The sequence below is a fragment of the Chlorocebus sabaeus genome, chromosome 29 (assembly GCF_047675955.1).
Source record: "Chlorocebus sabaeus isolate Y175 chromosome 29, mChlSab1.0.hap1, whole genome shotgun sequence".
Lineage (NCBI taxonomy): Eukaryota > Metazoa > Chordata > Mammalia > Primates > Cercopithecidae > Chlorocebus > Chlorocebus sabaeus.
Window position 1 is genome coordinate 2,821,883 of NC_132932.1, and position 20,204 is coordinate 2,842,086.

At 41.5% G+C, this 20,204-nt stretch overlaps 1 protein-coding gene across 1 annotated transcript; it reads left to right on the plus strand.

Annotated features, from left to right (window-relative positions):
- The first annotated feature begins 9 nt into the window (after positions 1 to 9).
- RAB2B (RAB2B, member RAS oncogene family) lies at positions 10 to 18,698 on the plus strand. The gene is made up of 8 exons (XM_007990755.3): positions 10 to 167; positions 397 to 468; positions 2,072 to 2,139; positions 8,706 to 8,788; positions 9,003 to 9,095; positions 14,014 to 14,125; positions 15,336 to 15,404; positions 16,447 to 18,698. The coding sequence occupies exons 1-8, from the start codon at positions 122 to 124 to the stop codon at positions 16,552 to 16,554; spliced, it is 651 nt and encodes a 216-aa protein (XP_007988946.1). The 5' UTR covers positions 10 to 121; the 3' UTR covers positions 16,555 to 18,698.
- Positions 18,699 to 20,204: the final 1,506 nt, after the last annotated feature.

Genomic DNA, 20,204 nt, shown 5'->3' on the forward strand with positions numbered 1-20,204 from the left:
AGAGGAGCCGGAGAGGGTGGGCGGCCGGGAAGAAGAAGATCGGTAGATTGAGTGGCTAGAGAGGTTGGAGGTAAGTGGCTGTAGAAGTCGGGCGGACCCGGAACCCAGAGGACGCGACATCATGACTTATGCTTATCTCTTCAAGTATATCATCATCGGAGACACAGGTAACCCTCAGGTTGTTTGCCTTCAAGGCTGGGGCGGACGTCCGAAGCTCCCAAATTGGGTGGCGGGGGCGGGGCTCACTTTGTGGGCTGGGCGATTCGAGACGGGCGGGGCGGTTCGGGGCGGCCAGGGGCGGGGCTCGGGGACCCCCGGCTTCTCTGGTCCGGGAAGTCCAGAGTCTAGATGGTGTTCCAGCGCTGCCTGACTCTGGGAGTGTGTTTTCTCTTTCAGGTGTGGGGAAGTCATGTCTCCTCCTGCAGTTTACAGATAAGCGGTTCCAGCCTGTCCACGACCTCACAATAGGTAAGTGCATCTACTTGTTCCAGAACAGATAAAACCTGACTAGCTAAATTACTAAAGTGGAAAGTTAGCAGCCTTCAGTGTTCAAAGTAAAAAGTTATACCTCACTACTTTAAACTAGTCCAAAGTTATGTTAATGAAGTGGTTAATCAAACGTTGATATGTGGCGAGTAGTGTAAGGGAGAGTATATAATTGAAAGGTAACTTTTTAGAGTGTGAGGTAGAGACTTGTCATATAATTTTTTTTCAAGTACAATTTTTTATGTTTATGGAAAATCCCACGAAAGCATAACTGCTTATTTGTAAACTCATCTGTGCTTTGCAGTAAATTAATACCAGCCTGCCTTTTAAAAAGTAAACACCAATACATGGACATTTTTTATATTGGTGAAGAAGCAAATTGAAGAGTCATCCCTGCCTTAGAATTAATAGGCAAATAAAACTAAAAACTTTCCTTTTAAATAAAACAGTGTGTTAACAGTTCCTCAAACGCACTGGGGATCCTGGAAAATATTAACATTTCCCACACATTTGTGATAAGGCATAGCCTGAAGGGGCTTTTAGCTACCCCCCTCTTCATTATCTCCATAACCCCAGTCCAAATAAACAACATATATGAAACTAGCTTTGTTGCCATGCAAATGCAGTTTCTAAATAAAACTCCTACATCCCCATTCTTACAATATTGCTACTTCCAAGTCCCACCTGTGTGGAAATCTGAAGCTACCACTGTTCTAACGGATTTATTTAGAGTCAAATAATTGATGGGGTTAGAAAAGGATTTAGAAGGCAGTATCAAGCAAAAGGTATTTTAAAGGGAATATTGAGTGAATTCTTACTTTGTTATAGGGGCTAATGATACAATGCTTAACAAGGCAACAATGCTTAATTGTTCCTCTGGCAATTATTGGAGATATAAAATGTATTGTTAAAAAAAATTAGGTGGGCGTTGTGGCATGCGCCTGTAAGGTACATACTGGGGAGGCTGAGGCAGGAGAATCACTTGAACTCGGGAGGCGGAGGCAGTAGTGAGCCGAGATCGCACCACTGCACTCCAGACTGGGTGACAAAGCGAGAGACTCCATCTCAAAAAAAAAAAAAAAAAAAAGTATTGTTTCTGAGAACCTATTTCTTAGGCTCTTTTCTTAAAGAAAAAAATCTGGAATTACAAAAAAATAAATATTGTTTTAAATAGAGACTAGAGAGTGACCAAGAAAGTGTCAGGAAGCATTTCCAGAATTTTTAGAAGTTTTTTGGAAAAGTTACAAAACTAAATGTTACCTAATCAAATTTAAGCATTAACTGACATTGCTAAAAAATTACCCTTTTAAATTTGACTTCTTAATTGGTTTTGTTTTCCCATATGTGCTTTTTGGTTACATTCCTGAGGTCATTAGAGCACAATTTTTTAATTCTGGAAGGGAAATGAAGAACCTTAAGAAACACAAAGTTAATTGGAGCAAATAGGCAGCAATAATGGAATTAGTGGCATTGAGTTCAGACAAAGGATGGGTATAACACATTGAGGAAAGGCAGGAACCTCCTCCCACTCCACATGGCTGCTGTTCATGAGAATCACATTCTTTCTCTTGGTCTTTACCAACAGGTGTGGAGTTTGGAGCTCGTATGGTCAACATTGATGGAAAACAAATCAAACTGCAAATCTGGGATACGGTGAGAGTACAAAATAATTTAGTCTCTGACCAACATCCAAGTATAGTAAGAAAAGCCAATGCAAAGGAAAGCAGCGATGAGGGTGGGACTAATAGTGGGGATAAAATAGGGGAAAGGTGAAATCAAAGAGATAGAGAAGCTTTTGATTCTATCTGTTACAGTTACAAATTGTGGATGCTATATCTTTGTGTTGTAAACTGTCCAAGTAATATATTATTCTAGTAAAAATAAAATCAAACTATAAATTTATAGCATGGAAAGTAAATGTCTCCTTTTTATACATAAACGCTTTCTCCTTCCCCGTCTTGGTTGCTACTCTAGCAAGGGAATCATTACTGATGATTCCATGTGTATGCTTTCAAACTTTTTCTATGCATTTAGATACATACATATGAACAGGGAAATACAGGGAACACAGGTTGTGGAGACCTTTCCATATCCATACATAGAGATCTACTTCATTCCTAGAGATCTACTTCATTCCTTTTAACCACTGTGTAGTCATGGAATGTCAGTAGCATAATTTATGGAACCATCCTCCCTTTGATAGAAATTTGGGTTATTTTCCAATTTTTAATTATTGCAAAATTTCACTGAGCATTCTTTTTTTTTGAGACCGAGTTTCGCTCTTGTCACCCAGGCTGGAGTGCAGTGGTGTGATCTTGGCTCACTGCAACCTCCACCTCCTGGGTTCAAGCGATTCTCCAGCCTCAGCCTCCTGAGTAGCTGGGATTACAGGCACCCACCACCACACCTGGCTAATGTTTTTTGTATTTTTATTTTTTATTTTTTATTTTTTTGAGACAGAGTCTTGCTCTGTCATCCAGGCTGGAGTACAGTGGCATGATCTCGGCTCACTGCAAGCTCCGCCTCCCGGGTTCACGCCATTCTCCTGCCTCAGCCTCCTGAGTAGCTGGGACTACAGGCTCTTGCCACCATGCCTGGCTAATTTTTTGTATTTTTAGTAGAGACAGGTTTTCACCATGTTAGCCAGGTTGGTCTCGATCTCCTAACCTTGTGATACACCCGCCTCGGCCTCCCAAAGTGCTAGTATTACAGGCGTGAGCCACCGCGCCCAGCCGTTTTTTGTATTTTTTTGTTTGTTTGTTTTGTTTTTTTTTTTTGTTTTTTTTTTTTGGTGGTTGTTTTTTTTTTTGAGACGGAGTCTCGCTCTGTCGCCCAGGCTGGAGTGCGGTGGCGCAATCTCCACTCACTGCAAGCTCCGCCTCCCGGGTTCACGCCATTCTCCTGCCTCAGCCTCCCGTGTGGCTGGGACTACAGACGCCCACCACCGCGCCCGGCTAATTTTTGTATTTTTAGTAGAGACGGGGTTTCACCGTGTTAGTCAGGATGGTCTCGATCTCCTGACCTCCTGATCCGTCCATCTCGGCCTCCCAAAGTGCTGGGATTACAGGCGTGAGCCACCTTGCCCGGCCCGTTTTTTGTATTTTTAATAGAGATGGGGTTTTGCCATGTTGGCCAGGATGGTCTTGAACTGACCTCAGGTGATCCACCCACCTCAGCCTCTCAAAATGCTGGGATTACAGGCATGAGCCACAGTGCCTGGCCTGAACATTGTTATTTACTAAAATCTTTATGCAAATGTTTGAGAATTTTTGTGATACCTGCGCAGAAATGGAAATTCTATCAAAAACTTGTACATATTTTCAAAGTTGGTATATGTAGTAATGCCAAAATTTAGTTTGGCTTAGTGTAATTTTGCCCTATCCAGATAAATTGCTTCAGTGTGCATTATCTCATTTGATTTGTACCTTTTTCCCCCTAAGTAAAATAATACCTTAGTCTCCATTCTAGTTAAAGGGAGCTAGCAAATAGTTCATAATATCTGGCTAAAATCTCTTACTTTTTTTACTTACTTCTTATTATGGGATTCTGTTTCTTCTCTGAACTGAGAGCTAAAGCCATTATATCTACAAACAGTGTACAAATTATTTTTCCTTTTTTTCTTTTCCTCCCTTTCCTCCCCTTCCTTCCCCAGTGCTCCTTACCACACACAAGTGTATGTCTTAAAAGTAGTTGAAGCTTAAGTCCATCTGTCTATCCATCCATATCTACAGATCCATCCCCCGCCCCGCTGCACTGGGGAATTTTTGTATTTTTTGTAGAGACGGGGGTTTCAACATGTTGCTCAGACTGGTCTTGAACTCGTGGACTCAAGCGATCCGCCCTCCTCAGCCTCCCAAAGTGTTGGGATTGCACCTGGCCAAAATTAATGTTTTGATGCCAGGAAAAAACCCAATAAGTGCCATTTAATAGAATGGTCATGGCAGTGGCCTTTTTTCTTTTTTCTTTTAAGTGCTCATATGGGACATGGTTGGATCATGAAGGTAAGAAAGTTGAGAGCTTGATTCTGCTAAGAGAGAGCATAAAAAGAAAAACAAAAGAGGAAAGTTGAGAGCCACTACTTTGGACAGAATTCTTAAGAACTACACGGTCATCCAACTGGTCTAGATCTTTTCTCTTCCCTCTTAAAACTGTCTTGAGATTAATATTTGCTAAATCATAAAAAGAAACCAGTTTCAGAATACTGTGGTTTTCTATTTATTTTGAAAATTTTAAAAGATTCATACCTATAATGTTGTGTCCATCTAGTCTGTCGCCTTTTGGTGACCTGGTCATTTCTCCCTTGTCAGCCTTGATCTCCTTGATCTCTTGCCCATTGTTTACCCTCTTAGCTTCCCACTTTATTGACCCATTCTCTCACTTACTTCCAAAGCCATCCTATGTGAAAATGTTGAGGGATTACTGTGATAGGTGTTTTAAAGAGATCAGGTTGTCCAAACGTTTTTGTTGTCTTTGTTCTGACATTTATATGGATTTAGAGAAGCATATTTTTAAAAATCTTGTGTGTGTGTGTGTGTGTGTGTGTACGTATTCCTAAATTATCATGCTCATGAATAGGTATTTTACTGTAACATGTAAAATACTGATCAAATAATATCAACTTAGTTTGTATTTTACTTCGGAATGCATTTAAAAAAATTTTTTTCCTTAATAAACCCTTCAATGGAAGGAATGCATTTTGATTTTTAGGAAGATAGTGTATCTGACTTTCTAGGAGTTGATACTTCAAACTGTGTATCTTAAACAGTATAGTATGATGCTTCCACTTGGGAGAGATTAGAAAGCTATTAATTATCTTATCAAACCTTCATCTAGGCTGGGTGTTGTGGCTCATGCCTGTAATTCCAGCACTTTGGGAGGCTGAGGCGGGCAGATCACCTGAGGTCAGGAGTTCAAGACCAGCCTGGCCAACATGGTGAAACCCCGTCTCTACTAAAAATGCAAAAATTAACCAGGCGTGGTGGTGGGTGCCTATAATCCCAGCTACTTGGGAGGCTGAGGCAGGAGAATCATTTGAACCTGGGAGGCGGAGGTTGCAGTGAGCCAAGATCATGCCACTGCACTCCAGCCTGGGCAACAGAGTGAGACTCTCTCAAAAAAAAAAAGAAAAAGAAAAAAAAAAACCTTCGTCTTAGTTCTTTGCTGCTGCGGATTTTCTTTTTTCTTTCTTTCTTTTTTTTTTTTGACACGGTCTTGCTCTGTCACCCAAGCTGGAGTACAGTGGCACCATCTCCACTCATTGTACCCTCAACCTCCCCAGTTCAAGCAGTCCTCCCACCTCAGCGCCCCAAGTAGCTGGGACTACAGATGTGCGCCATCACACCTGGCTAATTTTTTGTATTTTTTTTAGAGATGTGGTTTCACCATGTTGCCCAGGCTGGTCTCGAACTCCTGAGTTCAAGTGATCTGCCCACCTCGGCCTTCCAAAGTGCTGGGATTACAGGCATGAGTCACAGTGCCCAGCCTGCCACTGCAGATTTTTTTTACTGGGGATGGACAAGGACACCTGAGACTGATACAGACAAGCCCAGGTTGAACTACTCACTCTTTCTAGCTTACTGGTTCACAAACTTTGATTCATGAACTGGGTTGAGGTGAAGTAGAGTGATTTTTTTTTTTTTTTTTTTTTTTAAATTTAGACGGAGTCTTGCTATGTCGCCCAGGCTGGAGTGTAATAGCGCCATCTCGGCTTACTGCAACCTCCACCTCCTGGGCTTAAGCAATTCTCCTGCCGTAGCCTCCTGAGTAGCTGGGATTACGGGCGCACGCCACCAGGCCCAGCTAATTTTTGTATTTTTAGCAGCGACAGCGTTTCACAATGTTGGTCAGGCTGGTCTCAAACTCCTGACCTCGTGATCTGCCTGCCTTGGCCTCCCAAAGTGCTGGGATTACAGGCATGAGCCACTGCACCTGGTGAATGATATGATTTTAGAAGGTTTTCTCATGACCCACTGATAGCATTTTCAGCTGCTAAAGTTAAATGCTGCCATGTGATTGAACCCTCATGTGGGCCTCCCCCAAACTTTCCCTTTTAGTTCTTGGTAGGCTGTGAGGGAAGTAGAGGGAGACTTTCAACTATAGCAGAAGAGGAGAAAAAGTAAACACTAAAAGGAAAACAAGACCCAAATAATGTAAGACGTTAGGGAGTAAATATAAAACTTTAAGTATTTTTTAAATCTTTATTATTAGTATTATGACAAGGGACTTTAGAATTATTTTTTATTTTTAGATTCTGATGCTCTAACAGCTATGCAACTCCCTAAAATGTTTCTATGATTCTTTATAGAAAGAGATTCTTCTGTTGTTGGAAAATGAAGCTTAGAGTTAGTATACTGGAATTCTCTTCTCACCTGCAAACCCCAATTTAGGTTATATGATATAGTGGCTAAGAGGACAAGTTTTTGTGCTAGGAAGTACTAAGATCCTAAGTTTAAACTATGGTTCTAGCACTTAATAAGCTTTATGATTTGGGGCTGTTTATTAAACTTATGTGAGCCTCATTTTCCCCATTTTTAAAAGGGAGTAATAGGCCAGGCGAGGAGGCTCAAGCCTGTAATCCCAGCACTTTGGGAGGCCGAGGCGGGTGGATCACGAGGTCAGATTGAGACCATCCTGGCTAACACGGTGAAACCCCCGTCTCTACTAAAAAATACAAAAAACTAGCCGGACGTGTTGGGGGACGCCTGTAGTCCCAGCTACTCCGGAGGCTGAGGCAGGAGAATGGCGAGAACCCAGGAAAAAAAAAAAAAAGAAGAAGAAGAAATAATATATGTAATTGCCTCTTATAGTTCCCAACACATTATATACGCCAAAAAGTAGTTTATAGTACTATTGCAGTATTATAATTAGTATTACCACTATTATTGGTATTATACTATGAGAAAGCCATTTATCTTCCCACATCCTTAATCATGATTCTCCCATTTGTGACATATAAATTATAGTCTTTTTTTTTTTTTTTTTCGAGACAGAGTCTTGCTCTGTCGCCCAGGCTGGAGTGCAATGGCCAGATCTCAGCTCACTGCAAGCTCTGCCTCCCAGGTTTACGCCATTCTCCTGCCTCAGTCTCCCGTGTAGCTGGGACTACAGGCGCCTGCCACCTCGCCCAGCTAGTTTTTTGTATTTTTTAGTAGAGACGGGGTTTTACCGTGTTAGCCAGGATGGTCTCGATCTCCTGACCTCGTGATCCGCCCATCTCGGCCTCCCAAAGTGCTGGGATTACAGGCTTGAGCCACCGCGCCCGGCCGTAAATTATAGTCTTACCTCCTTTTATACAAGGATATGAGGATACATTATTTCAAGAATGTGAAAACTTTCTTAATAGGGTAGATTCAATGTACAGGGTATTCACATTATTTAAAAAAGTTTTTGTTTTCCCTAAAGGAGAAAAAAGAACTATTCCATCAATAAAGCAAAAATACCCAGTATTATGGGGGCATTAATAAATTATTCAGTTTTAAATAGAACTTAATATCTTTGTCCAACTGGAAGTGAGAACATTTGGATTTTTCTAGGAAAACTCTATGCTGGGCCCTGGGCTTCTTTCTCTGTTCCTTATTCCTGTTTCCCGTGACAGGAGCTCAGCAAGGGACATCTAGGTAGTCCTGCATTATCAGTGGAATGCTAAAGGTCAGTTAGAAGATACTCAGTTTAAGTGCTTTTAATCTAATTTTTATATCGATTCATTGGAATGAAATTTCTGTTAGACCAGGTTTTGGCATTCTAAGATAACTTTCATTTTTATAGATAGAGAAATAGGAACAGAAAGATTAATATGGTGTGTTCAATATCATATTTGGGATTGAAAAAAACGACATACACTCCGTTTCCAGTCCTATTTCCAGTTGTTCTTTCTCGAGGATATTGGGAAATGTATGCAAATGTCTTTATCACGCTGACTGTGGGGTGCCACGGGTATTTAGTGTCTGGGATCCAGGGTGCTAAACATCCACTAATCTGATGGACAGTCTCTCAGGAAGAGTAAGTGACTGCCCAAAATATGAATGTACTCCCATAGAAAAATACTGATTTCCCACTTGGGCTTCTTCTTGGGCAGGCATGTTTTCCTTCCCTAATTCTCTTCTTAATAGAAGTTCTTTTTTTAGTTAAGTCCTTTGTATTAGGGTGGCATGTGATCAAGTCAGTTCTGTGGAAATAACCTGGTTTTGTTGGGATTTTTTGTTGCCATGTTGGTGGGAAAGGCTGGGCAAGAATCCTTCCGTTCTATCACCCGTTCCTACTACAGGGGAGCAGCTGGAGCACTGCTGGTGTACGACATTACAAGGTGAGCCAGATCTGGTGCATGGGAGGGAGATTCTTCCCTACATCCTCTAAAGCTTTTTTTTTTTCTATCTACTGATTCTATTAAGGATGTTAACTAGGAATGGCCTAATATTTTTCTTTACACATATGGCTTCCCCTCTTTTCCTATACACTTGGAGTTGTTTTGGCCTTTTGAAGTGTCTCTCTGACCCACATTCTACATTTTTCTGCTGTAGGCGTGAAACCTTCAACCACCTGACCTCATGGTTAGAGGATGCCCGGCAGCACTCTAGTTCCAACATGGTTATCATGCTCATTGGGAATAAGAGGTAAAATTGTATCCATGTGAATAATAGTTAACAGGAGTCATCTAGGTACTCTATGCACGTTGAATATCTTGATCCCCAAACTTTCTCAGTTTATAGTAGTCTTAGTGTTTCAGTAAAAAAAAATGTATTGTGATAAAATATATATGACACAAAATTTACCATTTTAACTATTTTTGAGTGTACAGTTCTGTAGCATTAAGAATATTCATTGTTCCACAGCCGTCACCAACATCCGTCTCCAGAACTTTTTCATGTTCTCAGACTCTGTACACATTCAACACTAACTCCCATCTTCCCTCCCCAACCCCTCATCCCTCAGCCCCTGACAGCCATCATTCTACTTTCTTTCTCTATGAATTTGACTACTACTGGGACCTCATACAAGTGGACTCATGTAATATTTGTGCTTTTGTGACTGGCTTATTTCACTTAGCGTAATGTCTTCAAGGTTTATCCACATTGTAGCATGTGTGAGAATTTCCTTCCTTTTTAAAGATGAGTAATATTCATTGTATGCATATACCACACTCTGTTTATCCAGCTGTCCACGGACAGTTGGGTTACTGCCATCCTTTGACTATTGTGAATAATGCTGCTATGAACATGGATCTGTTCAAGTCCCGGCTCTGAATTCTTTTGGGTATATGCCCAGAAGTGGGATTGCTGGATCATATGGTAATTCTGTCTTTCAGTTTTTGAGGAACTGCCATACCATTTTCCATAGCAGCTGTCTTATTTTACATTATTTCCAGCAATGTACAAGGATTCCAGTTTCTCTACATCCTTAACAACACTTGTTATTCTCAGTAAATTTTTCTTGACACCCATAGGCCAAAAGAAATGCCTAATAGTTTTATTAAATAGTTATACCCAAATAACATGAGTATTTTTTATAACTACTTAGTAACTGTTGGAAAATAAAAAGGCCAGGCACGATGGTGTATGCCTGTAATCCCAGCTCTGGAAGGATTGCGTGAGCACAGAAGTTGAAGACCAGCCTGGGCAATATAGTGAGGCCTTGTTTATACAAAAAAATTTTTAAATGAGGTGGGAGGATCACTTGGGCCTGTGAGGTTGAGGCTGCAATGAAGCCATAATGTACCACTGCACTCCTGCCTCAGCAACAGAAGTGAGACCCTGTATAAAAAAAAAAGAAAAAATATGCTGGGCGTGGTGGCTCACGCTTGTAATCCTAGCACTTTGGGAGGCCAAGGCGGGCAGATCACAAGGTCAGGAGTTCGAGACCGGCCTGGCCAATAATATGGTGAAACCCCATCTCTACTAAAAAAATACAAAATGTAGCCAGGCATAGTAGCACGTGCTTCTAGTCCCAGCTACTCAGGAGCTTGAGGCAGGAGAATTGCTTGAACTGGGGAGGTGGATTTAGCAGTGAGCTGAGATAGTGCCACTGCACTTCTGGGCGTCCTGGGCGACGGAGTGAGACTTTGTCTCGAAAAAAAAATAAAAAATTGTTTTTAAATTTCATTCTTAAATAGCAACGGTTACTTACTAAAGACCTCTGTGTGTCTGCTGGGCACTGCATAGCTTCTCAAACCTTGAAATCATGATTGCACACTGCTACTGTCATTTCCCATTCCATATTGATTTTTGTGTAGTGCTTCCTTTTTTATAACAGCAACTGCCAAAAACAACTTTTCAGAAATATGAAGGTATTGAATGAATTTTATCATGATCTGATGTTGACATTGCAAATTGTCTTAAGCTTGTAATTCATGTAGTATCCTTGTGTTGAGTGTTACTGTGTTTTCCTCAAAAGTTTAAAGTATCCCATGGTACCCTTGTGAGTTTGTAGTAGTGCCCAGAGTGTACTATTTGAGAACCGTGGCCACAGGCTAATTGTTTTTGTTTGTTTTTGTTTCATTTTGTTTGAGATGGAGTTTCACTCTTGTCACCCAGGCTAGAGTGCAATGGTATGATCTCGGCTCACCACAACCTCCACCTCCTGGGTTCAAGCGATTCTCCTGCGTCAGCCTTCCAAGTAGCTGGGATTACAGGCATGTGCCACCACATCTGGTTAATTTTTTTGTATTTTTAGTATAGACGGGGTTTCTCCATGTTGGTCAGGCTGGTCTTGAACTCCTGACCTCAGGTGATCCGCCCGCTTTGGCTTCCCAAAGTGCTGGGATCACAGGCATGAGCCAACACACCCGGCCTGCTAATTGTTTTTATGGTATCAGTCAATTTGTTGAAAACTACTGTGCCAGACTCTGAGTTTGCAAGGTGGAAAAAAGTCATGCCCCTGCTCTTATGGAGCTTACAGTCTAGTGAGGGCATAGATGTTATTAAATATAAAATTATTTTTATCAAATTGTCAACTGTGATAAATGCAATGGAGGAAAAAGGGTGCTATGAAAGAATAACAGGGTACCTACTTTTGGTTAGGAGTGATATTAAGCTGGGATCTGAAGGATGGGCAAGAGCCTGCTGGGCAAAGATTTTTTTTTTTTTTTTTTTGAGATGGAGTCTTGCTCTGTCGCCCAGGCTGGAGTGCAGTGGCCGGATCTCAGCTCACTGCAAGCTCCGCCTCCCGGGTTTACGCCATTCTCCTGCCTCAGCCTCCCGAGTAGCTGGGACTACAGGCGCCCGCCACCTTGCCCGGCTAGTTTTTTGTATTTTTTAGTAGAGACGGGGTTTCACCGGGTTAGCCAGGATGGTCTCGATCTCCTGACCTTGTGATCCGCCCCTCTTGGCCTCCCAAAGTGCTGGGATTACAGGCTTGAGCCACCGCGCCCGGCTGGCAAAGATTTTTTAAAAGGGTGTTACTTAGGGGGAACAAACTATACAAATGCCTTGAACTTGGAAGAAGCTTGACACTTTTATTGAAAGAAACCTAGTATGATTGGACTAAATGCAAGATGAGGTTGGAAAAGTAGGTAGGGACTAGATTTCATAGCACCTTAGGGGCCTGAGTAAGGGTTTTGGATTTTATTCTAAATACATGGAAATTGAAGCTTGGGCGATGGGGGATTAAAAATAATAATAAATAAATACACTGGAAGCATTTTAAAGTTTTAAGTAGAGAAGTGGCTTGATCAGATTTTAAAAGATCACTCTGGAGGGGAACAAGGGCTGAAGTAGGATACTAGTTGCAATAGTCCAAATGAGAAAGAATGGTGGCTTGGTCTAGGAAGTGACCCCGGAAAGAGAGAGAAAAGGATGATTTTAAGGTATATGTTGGAAGTACTTCACTTTGGAATGGATTAGATATTTGGAGTAGTGAGGAATGGGTATCAATAACAACACTTTGGATGTTGGCTTATGCCATTTACTGAGATACAGAAGCCTGGAGCAAACACAGGCTGGGGGAAAAGAAGTTCCATTTTGATGTGTTAAGTTTGAAGTCCGTTTTAGGTATCAGTGTGGGAATAAAGAATTCACAAATATACAAATCTGGTGCTTTTAGTCAAGCATCTGGGCTAGAGGTATAAATTTGGGAGGGTTGACATTTAGATAGTTCTTCGTGGTCTTCACACAGCTGATGGTATAACAAATTAAAATATAGATTTGTTGTTCTTTAATGGTCTTACACTTTTTTTTCCAAGGAGTTGGAAAACTGGAAACCTCACAAACGAAAATTTTCAAATTGAAAAATACGAATCACGAACAGCCCAACCTTGCCTTATTCTTCAGTTGTTTTTTTTTTTTTGAGACAAGGTCTCATGCTGTTGCCCAGGCTGGAGTGCAGTGACGTGCTCAGCTCACTGTAACCTCTGTTTCCCTGGCTCAAGAGATCCTCTCACCTCAGCCTCTCAAGTGGCTGGGACTACAGGCGTGTGTCACCACGCTCGGCTGATTTGTACATTTTTTGTAGGGACAGGGTCTCACTGTACTGTGCAGGCTGGTCTTAAACTCCTGGGCTCAAGTAATCCTCCTGCCTCAGCCTCCCACAGTGCTGAGACTATAGGCATGAGCCACCACGCCCAGATCTTCAGCCTTTTATCCTGTTTTTCATAAGGTGTTTTGATGCCATTTTTATTCCCTTTCTCAGTCCTTAGCTCTATCTTTTTTCCCCCATATCATCTAATTTTATCCATATCACTTTCTCTGAATTCCCTGGTGGCAAGCTGCTTTTATATGCACTAGTAATGAAACCAGTTAGAATTAAGACAACTGTGTTTTCCTTATTCCTGGCTCATTCTCTTCTTGTGGATTGATTCCAGTAGAAAAGGAAGATGCTCATCACTGCTGGATGGGACATCTTATGGCTTTTCTACTTTCTAGTAACTAGAGTTTTCCTTTTTTTTTTTTTCAAGATACAGTCTTGGTCTGTCACCCAGGCTTCAGTGCAATGGCACGATCTCAGCTCACTGCAGCCTCCACCTCCCATGTTCAAGCAATTCTCCTGCCTCAGCCTCCCGAGTAGCTGGGATTACAGGCGCCTGTCACCACACTCAGCTAATTTTTGTAGTTTTAATAGAGACAGGATTTCACCATGTTGGCCAGGCTGATCTCGAACTCCTGACCTCATGATCCACCTGTCTCGGCATCCCAAAGAGCTGGGATTACAGGCATGAGCCACTGTGCCCGACCGAGTTTTTTTTTTTTTTTTTTTTTTTCCAATCATCTATACTTTGCTCTCCTTGATCTCATTGGAAAAACAAGCAATAGAGCATTAAGTTTTGTGTAACTATGGGGGCTTGCCTAACCCTTGATAAGCCTTTTTCTCTGTAATAGAGTGAGTTATTATCTTCAACTATGCAGCAGCTGTCCCAAAACTAAAGAATATTTTCCAAGAGGCTACAGAAATCAGTAACTCTATATAAGAGAGTATCTTGTAGGATCTATGTTCTTTATGAAATAACTGGCCATTGAAACCACGATGGAATTCTTTTAGAAATAGAGTTTCCTCTTTCACTTGGATCTTTTTTTAGTTTTCTCCTTAATTAATCTCTTGCAGTGACCTAGAGTCCCGCAGGGATGTGAAAAGAGAAGAAGGAGAGGCCTTTGCTAGGGAGCATGGACTTATATTCATGGAAACTTCAGCCAAAACAGCCTGCAATGTTGAAGAGGTACTATTTGGAAAACAGTGGGGAAAACTCTTTAGAGATTACACCATTATTTGTCCTTTTATTCAGAATTCTCTTCTCCTATAAGAAATGGGTAAAGAAAGGATGTCTTGGCCAGGTGCGGTGGCTCACACCTGTAATCCTAGCGTTTTGGGAGGCCAAGGCAGGCGGATTGTCTGAGATCAGGAGTTTGTGACCAGCCTGGGCAATACGGTGAAACCCCATCTCTACTAAAATACAAAAAATTAGCCGGTCATGGCAGCATGTGTCTGTAGTCCCAGTTACTCAGGAGGCTGAGGCAGGAGAATTGCCTGAACCCAGGAGGCGGAGGTTGTAGTGAACCAAGATCCTGCCACTGCACTCCAGCCTGGGCAACAGAGCGAGACTCCATCTCCAAAAAAAAAAAGGGAAAGGATGTCTTGTGGTCATAGTGACTACTTCTCTCATTGCTTTTAAAGGAATTGTCCCATTTTCTTTTACCCTGATTCCCAAGGTTTTACTTTTGCTTTGGGTAATATTAGTTGGCAAGTGTGAATTAGACACCACACTTGTTACTAGTAAATCACTCTGGTTGGAGTGTATAATGGATTCTACTGTAGTCATTCCTAGGCCTAGTGTTGATGGTATCTTCAGTAACTAGTGGAGAATAGAGTGTGTTTGTTTTATTTGTAGAAGATGCCAGCCTAGGAACATCTTGGGTCAGTACCAGAATACCACATAATCCTTTTTTTTTTTTTAAACTACTCTTAATGGCTTTTACAAGGACATTTGGGGGACCTTCTGTGTTTTGTTTTGTTTTGTTGAGACTGAGTCTCGTTCTGTCGCCCAGGCTGGAGTGCAGTGGCACGATCTCAGCTCACTGCAACCTGGGCTCCCGGGTTTAAGTGATTTTCATGCCTCAGCTGCCCGAGTAACTGGAATTACAGGCATGCATCACCACGCCTGGCTGATTTTTGTATTTTTAGTAGAGACGGGGTTTTACCATGTTGGGCAGGCTGGTCTTGAACTCCTGACCTCAAGTGACCTGCTCGCCTTGGCCTCCCAAAGTGCTGGGATTACAGGCATGAGCCACTGCGCCCAGCCAACCATCTATGTTATTTTACTGTTTTCTAATTCACCTTAGAAATTCAAATATGAATAATAATTAATATTCTCTTTCCCTTATTTCTCTACTTGAACTTGAGACTGATGATATGATTTATGTCTCTTTCAGGCCTTCATTAACACAGCCAAAGAAATATATAGGAAGATCCAACAGGGTTTATTTGATGTCCACAATGAGGTAAGAAAGGGTAGAAGTGCTGGCAGTTAACTTTGGTTTGTTCTGAATAGAACTGGAGGTTCCCTAGAATGGAATGCTTACATTCCCCATCTATCATTATACAATTTAAAAGCTCTGCCAATTCAACTTTTTTTTTTTTTTTAAATCTAGGTACACAGAGACCTGTCATCATTTTCTGTTTTCCTCAAGTCTGACACCCAAAATGCTTAAAGAGATTATTGGTGATCTAAAAGACTTATACAATATGGGAGATTTTCTTGTCAACCTCAGTTTTTTACTATTGTAGAACATAAGGGAGGTATAATTTATAATGGCTTACGAGAGTAATTTCTATAAAGCAAATTCTGGAACAAAACAAAAAGAATCATATGCTACTTCTGCTCTTTGCCTCCTCCACTCTTACCTAATCACAACCTAATTCTGCACATAGCTATGACATTTAAGTATAATATGGTCCCCTAAAAATGAGCACAGGGGCCAGGTGTGGTGGCTCATGCTTATAATCCCAGCACTTTGAGAGGCTGAGCTGGGGAGATTGCTTGATGCCAGGACTTCAAGACCCACCTGGGCAACAAAGAGAGACCCCGTCTCTAAAATGAGCACGGGGGGCAGTGGTGCACCCGTAGTCTCAGCGATTTGGGAGGCTGAGGCAGGATCACTTGAGGCCAGAAGTTTGAGGCTATAGTGCACGCTGGTCATACCTGTGAATAGCCACTGCACTACAGCCTGGGCAATGTAGGGAGACCTCATTTCCTCAAGGAAAAAAAAAGTACACAAAAGCCACTTGTAGTCAACTAGAATATTTAGACCATAGGTAGTCATCTTATTCTTACTGTCATAGATTATTGTTCCACATCAGTCTGGCTAGGGCACCTGGTTACCTGCCAAGGTCAAATCTGCTTTTAGAAAATATAATTAATGATTTATCCTTTCTCCCCTTTCTTTTTTCTTTCTACCCTGGGATACAAGCAGAGATAGCCCCCTCCTCTCTCTAATTCACTTTAACACTGAGGTGGGAACTATTGCCTCTTTTCTTTTACAGGCAAATGGCATCAAGATTGGGCCCCAACAGTCAATTTCAACATCAGTGGGACCCAGTGCCTCCCAGCGGAACTCTCGTGACGTAGGGTCCAACTCTGGCTGCTGCTGAACATCTGGCTTGAACTTTTTTTTTCCTTCCTGGAATAGCTTCAGATCAATAGGCTTAATGAAAGAGGTCTTTCTTGCTTTGGCTGAGAGCAGCCTCTTTTTAAAGTGTGATGTTTTGCCTTTCCACCTAAAGACCAGGAGAGAATTTGGGCCCTTACTGACTGTCCTCCTTCAAGGACATGAGCATTCCGTATAGATTAGGGTTCTTCTTATCTTCCTATACTAATTTCTTAAATTGTCAGGATCAAAGTTGATTATCACAGTAGTTAAAAAAAAATAATTTCACGGTGGGGCGCCATGGCTCATGCCTGTAATCCCAGCACTTTGGAAGGCCAACGCTGGGGGATCACCTGAGGTCAAGAATTCGAGATCATCCTGACCAACATGGAGAAACCCCGTCTCAACTAAAAATACAAAATTAGCTGGGTGTGGTGGCGCATACCTGTAATCCCAGGTACTCGGGAGGCCAAGGCAGGAGAATCATTTGAACCCAGGAGGCGAGGTTGCGCTAAGCTGAAATTGTGCCATTGCACTCCAGCCTGGGCAACAAGAGCGAAACTCTGTCTCGATAAATAAATATATATATATATATTTTTGAGACGGAGTCTTGCTGTCTCCAGGCTGGAATGCACTGGCACAATCTTGGCTCACTGCAGCCTCCACTTCCCGGGTTCAAGCAATTCTTCTGCCTCAACCTCCTGAGTAGCTGGGACTACAGGTGCGTGCCACCACGCCCAGCTCATTTTTGTATTTTTAGTATAGGCAGGGTTTCACCATGTTGGCCAGGATGATCTTGATCTCTTCACCTCATGATCTGCCCACCTTGGCCTCCCAAAGTGCTGGATTACAAGCGTAAGCCACTGTGCCTGGCCTAAATAAATAATTTCATAAGCATATACAATCTGCTCCCCACTAAGAATTAGGGTCAAGGACATTCTGCTTGAACACTTGGAATTACCCAGATTTGGTTGGCCTTTGGTTGATAGATCCTCTGCCTCAGAATTTCATTGAGTTTTTTCCTTCCTTGCCTTTGAGGGTCTACTTGCCACTTCCTAAGAATTCTTGTAGAAAGCAGTTCCTTCTACTTGCCCAAGAGCACTGAGTACTTCTCTACTATCCTATTGTTAGCTTCTATCTCTTAGTGTAACTTCAAAACTTTTAAGAGCAGTGGAGTTGGTCAGGGACATGTGGCCACTTAACCTAAAGAAAACATTTGTTCCCTATTCATTTTATTTTAGGGACCAGATCTAACATTGTAGTGTCTTTCACCAGATAGACTTCTACTGTTTCATCAAACTCCCTTCTTAACTAGAACTAGACTTTCTACTCCAATCAGGCTAATCTACTTGCTGAATGTGACGTATTTATTCCTAGTTCCATATGTGTGCACATGCCCTACTCTCCACTAAGTATACTTAAAAGTCCAAAAATTTTTTCTTTAGTAACAGAGTTAGGTACTTCTAAGCAAATATTAACACAATATTCCTTAGTTTTCATATGTTGGTTATTCATACGTATATTTATATGTATATTTATTTTTATGTATGTTACTATGTAAATATGTTTTGCGTTGTTTTTGTGTGGAATCTTGTCTTTCCATATAAGTTGTAAGCTCCTTGAGAGCAGGATCCATGTCATTCCTTTATTTTTATAAATCATTCCCCCATCATTCCTTTACAGTGCCTAGTGCTACTCATTATGTGTTCATTGAATTTGACTGACATACTTAAAAACTTAAGGTTTATTTTAGACTTTAAGGGAAACAAAAGACTTGAGTCCTCTCTTTGTAATTCTGCCCCTCTCATTTGTTTACCCTGGGTTTTATACTGTTCTTTTCCTTCTCCCCTCCCACCTTTCCATGGCTCTTTGCCTCCATTCCATGAGGCATACAGTAAGGCTACCTGCTAGTAAGCAGTCAGATAAGTGGGTACCTATCCAGCCATTCTCTTTTCAGAGCATATAATACTATCTTAGCCAAATTTGCCTTTGCTTCACTCATCATGCAGCCTTCTGGATTGGTTGCTATATGTATCTTTTTTCCTTGATTTCCCATTCTCTTCCACAGCACTGAGGCCTCATGAATCTTTCTACTTTCTTTTTGCTGTTGATGAATTGTTTCATTATTAAATATATGCATGTATCAAAGCTGTTCATACTCCATGTGTCATTTCTGGTTGTATCCCAAACATTAGTAGACACTCTCCTCTTAGGGAATTAAATCAAAGATAATGAAGAAGCCTCTTTGGGATTCATTTTGTACTAGATTCTGACCCCAGTAGTAGTAGTAATAGTTAACAGTGCACCACAGGAAGTTGGAAGATATTTGGGGTATTGCTTCGGTTATGCTTTTGTTTTGTTTTTAAAATCCTACTTGATTCTAGAATTTGAAGTTGTTGAATTTGGAGTTAGCCTGCCCCTTTACCTCTAGGACAAAACTGAAGTAATAATAACTGGTTTCTGTACAGAAGGTTTTTTTGTTTTTTTTTTTAACTACCCCCCAAAAAAATCTTTAGCAATTGAGAAGCATTAGAAGATTGGTCAAAGACAGCATTCTGCCTAGAGCTACTGCTTTCAGAGTCAATAAAGGATACTATTTTGGTATTTTGGAGCACAGTTTTTTAATATTAATGCCCATATCTTGTTCTATTATCCAAGCCAACTTATGACCTTCTGTACTTAGGTATTGCACCAATTGTAAGGGAAGCATGAGAAAAAAAGTATCTGGGTAAAATCATGATCTGTATTTTGACTGAAGTGGTCATGAAGAATTATAAAAAGTGGATCTCCCACCCCATATGAAGAATGGTAGTTACGAAATAATGTCCACTTTTTTTTTTTTTTTCCTTCTATAGTCTTACCAATGTCCTTTGGTTTTTGAAGGCCAAGACCATTGGAAATCATACTAAGATCAGTGTAGGTAGCAGAAATGGGTTCAGGCACACCTGCTCCCCTTTCCATAATATCTATAGCTCCTTTGATGACAGGTCTATTCTGTACCAGATGGATAATAGACTCTCATCCTAGAAACTATTAAGGTTATATCTGTATATGCATTTACAGACACATTGTTCTAATCTTAATACTAACATCAAATTGATATAATGGCAGCAGTAGCCAGGAGAGAATTTAGTTGACAGATTTTTTTTTTTTTTGAGATGGAGTTTCTCTGTTGCCCAGGCTGGAGTGCAATGGCGCCATCTCGGCTCACCACAATCTCCGCCTCCCGAGTTCAAGCGATTTTCCTGCCTCAGCCTCCCGAGTAGCTGGGGTTACAGGCATGCGCCACGACAGCCGGCTAATTTTGTATTTTTAGTAGAGACGGGGTTTCTCCATATTGGTCAGGCTGGTCTCGAACTCCCGACCTTAGGTGATCCACCCACCTCGGCCTCCCAAAGTGCTGGGATTATGTACGTGAGCTACCGCACCCGTCTTGACTGACAGATTTTGATACACAGGGAAATGGATGTGGCCAAGTCTTTTTTTTTTTTTTTTTTTTTTTTTTTTTGAGATGGAATTTCACTCTTGTTGCCCAGGCTGGAGTGCAGTGGTGAGATCTCGGCTAAGCACAATCTCCACCTCCCGTGTTCAAGCGATTATCCTGCCTCACTCCCGAGTAGCTGGGATTACCGGTGCCTGCCACCACGTCCAGCT

Excerpts from the sequence above, each read along its gene's own strand:
- RAB2B (XM_007990755.3), top strand. The coding sequence starts at position 122 with ATGACTTATGCTTATCTCTTCAAGTATATCATCATCGGAGACACAG. Across the intron at positions 168-396 it reads TATCATCATCGGAGACACAG|GTGTGGGGAAGTCATGTCTC; the intron begins GTAACCCTCAGG and ends TTTCTCTTTCAG. Across the intron at positions 469-2,071 it reads TGTCCACGACCTCACAATAG|GTGTGGAGTTTGGAGCTCGT; the intron begins GTAAGTGCATCT and ends CTTTACCAACAG.